Source organism: Cyprinodon variegatus, unplaced genomic scaffold (genome assembly GCF_000732505.1).
Source record: "Cyprinodon variegatus isolate N-32 unplaced genomic scaffold, C_variegatus-1.0 Scaffold167, whole genome shotgun sequence".
Classification (NCBI taxonomy): domain Eukaryota; kingdom Metazoa; phylum Chordata; class Actinopteri; order Cyprinodontiformes; family Cyprinodontidae; genus Cyprinodon; species Cyprinodon variegatus.
This window is the reverse complement of record NW_015150620.1, coordinates 1,285,789-1,289,108: the sequence shown is the minus strand read 5'-3', so window position 1 is coordinate 1,289,108 and position 3,320 is coordinate 1,285,789. Positions and strand designations below refer to the sequence as shown.

General features: G+C 35.3%; 1 protein-coding gene across 1 annotated transcript in view; it reads right to left on the bottom strand.

The window, feature by feature from the left end:
* Nucleotides 1–3,320, bottom strand: part of LOC107086936 (ribonuclease inhibitor-like) — a 6,780-nt gene that overhangs the window by 991 nt on the left and 2,469 nt on the right. The window contains exon 2 of the mRNA XM_015378228.1: nucleotides 3,140–3,318. Coding sequence (XP_015233714.1) covers nucleotides 3,140–3,318 — 179 coding nt within the window. The remainder of the gene's footprint in view (nucleotides 1–3,139; nucleotides 3,319–3,320) is intronic.

Here is a 3,320-nt window from a genome sequence, read left to right as displayed (position 1 = left end):
CCTGCCGACAACCTCTGGACACTCAAGGTTCCCCCCCTCTGCAGCTCTGCTCCATTTCCAAACAGGTACAGACCTGAACACTCACAACCAGCAAAAGACCTGGACCTCCACTAATCTCTCTGTCCTCCTCAGCAGTGAACCCACTCGTGACCAGCCAAGCCCCTTCTTGGATCTGAACATACTTTGTACATTTATTATTAATAAATCTTTGATCTTTTTTATCTGCCTCCAAGTGTCCTGCATGTGGGTTAGACACATTAATCCGAACATGACAGCAAGAGCTCTATTATTCAAATAAATGTTCAAAGGGCTTGTTCCTTAATATCCCATCTTCTCACTTAAATGAGTTTGTTGTAAATAAAAGGAAATACACTTCAAGCACCTAAACTGTCACACCAAACTTATGTTTTCACTTCTAACCTAGAGTTACTACATTATAGTCCAGCATGGAGGATCAATATTTACATAAAATATATAAGAAAATAAAAGACTCATTACTGCTATCCATTGGTGAACTAATAGCTCAAAATGTAGCTTAGTGACCACTGAATGCAAAGAAGATGGAAGTTAAAGATATATTAAAAAATTTATAAATGACGTATATAAAACTGCCCTCTCACCAACCCCTCCTCCTCCAGTGGGGTGGGTGGTTTCTTTTATCTCAAGTTCAGATCCTCTACCAGAGGCCTGGGAGCTTAAGGGGTTATTCTCAGTATTTGTGCTATTCCTAGAACTGAGTATTTATGGACTGAGATCTCTGATGTTTCTCCAGGTATTTGTTGGAGCTATTTCTTCAGTGTGGAGGTTACTGCCCTGCATGCTCTAATGACAATAATACCAGCATTTCAATCAGAGATGTGGGCAAATGTTGTTATTGAAGAAACAGGGAGTTGATTTATTCTATTACAGAGCAAAACAAAAAAATCTAAAGTGTGAAGTTAACCAACCTCTGGATAATATTTATGCTTTGCTTTAATAAACATGACTCACAGATCTGGGAAGATTCTCAGTCATCCAGGTCATGGTCAAGCCTGAAAAAACCCCTCTACCTGCAGTATATCAATCTCAGTGCTCCACACTGCTAGTTAGAACCGAATAAGCCTCTTAGATTAAAGCCTTTTTAAGCATGACCCAAATAGTTTTCTTCTATGGTAAACTGGAAAAAAAAACAAAACAAAGCAAAAATATGAATTGGCTGTTTTTAATAATAACTAAAGAAAGCATCTTATTGATGAGCTGGACTTTGCCTCCTGCTAAGAGACGAAACGTTAGAATATCCTGAGAGTTCAAAATTTAGGATGATTTGTCTCATTTTAATGTTGAACTGAAAAAATGTAGAAAAAAGAAAATAATCTACCGTATTTTCACGACTATAAGGCGCACTTAAACGTAATCATACTTTATGTAGAGTATTGGGCTTTCCTTTGAGCTTGCTTAGCTGAGGGCCTCTGTTGTAGTCAGTCCATCATTAGTCTCATCTAGGCGTATCTCTCCTCTGACCCAACAGTAAGCTCTTTATAGTGATCTTCACGGAAACCTTGGAGGTTTCTTTTTTTTTTAGAAGACTTGGAAAAGTGACTTTATCCAGTTCGGCTCAACTTAGATTAAATTATCTAAACAAACAACCAATTTATATCTTTACAAACAAGGTTTAAATGGAAAGATATCAGGCTGAGAAGGAATGAAGTCTAAATCGGTTAGATTTAGTCAAGCATTAAGGTGGGAATTAAACTGAAAATAATATCAAAAGAGAAAAAATACAAATAAATCAGTTATTTCAACAGGTTCTAAATCAGTAAAAAAATAAAAATAAAATAAGTGAACTTGAACTTATTAAGAGCCATGTATGTAGAGCATCTATAAAACACTATTTACTAAATAAGTGACCCATTAATTTTAGTGTAATATGATGATGAGATTGTTAAAAGTCATGAAAAAGTATGAACTGAAAGTTCCTGGATTCCCAATGCATATTAGATTTGATCTAGAAGCTCAGCTCTAAATCAGCACAGAAACATTCTCTTTATTGATTATTAGTCAGGTGCTTATTTGCTGTATATTCCTGTAGTTTGATCTCCTAGAATATTCTTTCATTTCATTTTTAGCAGGAGAGTTAATCCAGTTAATGTAAAATATGCTTTTTTTCTATTTACTTTTGAAACTATTATTATATTATTTGCTTGTTTGTTTTATCCGGTTTACCATTAAGGATAACTGTATGAGTCATGTTTGTTGGAGCAAAGAATAATTATTAAGCCTAAAGTTGGTTTTCTTCAAACATCAGATTACTTGTTTAACTCTGGAATATAGTTAATTTAATCCTTTTTTTCCGATTTAACACATTTCCTATCCCCCAAAAAATCTCCTCTGTATTTAATCTGCTAACTAATGCGTTTTCTGGGTTTAGATATTTAACAGTAAAGTAACCGGATTATCTGCTCTACCTGCTGCTGAATGTACGAATCTAACTCTAGTATGAAGTCTTTGACCCTACTAAGTTCATCAGCAAGAATATGGTGGAAGTTAGGAAATATATCAGAGGAATATCACTTTTTATGTTTCAACATGTACTCCTTAAACCATTGATGTGATCAATGATTTACTGACTTTTACACATTGGTGCAGCTTTTTTAATCAAGAGTGTCTGATGCTCTCTGAAAGTCAGAGCTGACAGAGCAGCAGCTGTTAGCCCATCTAATCAGAATGACATGTGGACCAACTTTTCATTTCTACAACTTGGATCACTTTAGCTTTATTTACAATAATATCTGGGTGGATGGGGGATGTGGGAGAAGGCAGATCTTAAGTACATTTACAGAAATAAGCTGAAATATAATATTAAGACGACAGAACATTTATTACTTAAAAGCTTACATGTGTGACTTAATTTCTTGTTTCTAGGTCTAGAGAGGTTCAACATCATTCACTATTTACAACAATAGAAGAAAAAAATAAGTAATTATGTTCCCCTTTGTTAAGAGAAATCAATTTGTGCAAAGATTGAAAATCAGCTCAACTAGTATTTATTTAAAACATATTTTTTTGGTAACTGAAATTCAAACAGTTTAATTGGGATAAGAGTTGCTTTTTCCTGGTTTTAGCATTTGGTGTAAAAACCTCAAATTCTGTCGGTACTTACAGAGCTTTGTTTGAAGCTTTGACCACAGGCAGCAGCCTGAGAAGAGCCTCCTCTGAAGCAGAGTATTTCTTCAGGTCAAACACATCCAGATCTTCTCCTGATGTCACTAAGATGAAGGCCAGAGCTGACCACTGAGCAGGAGACAGTTTTTCTGTAGAGAGACTTCCTGATCCCAGATACT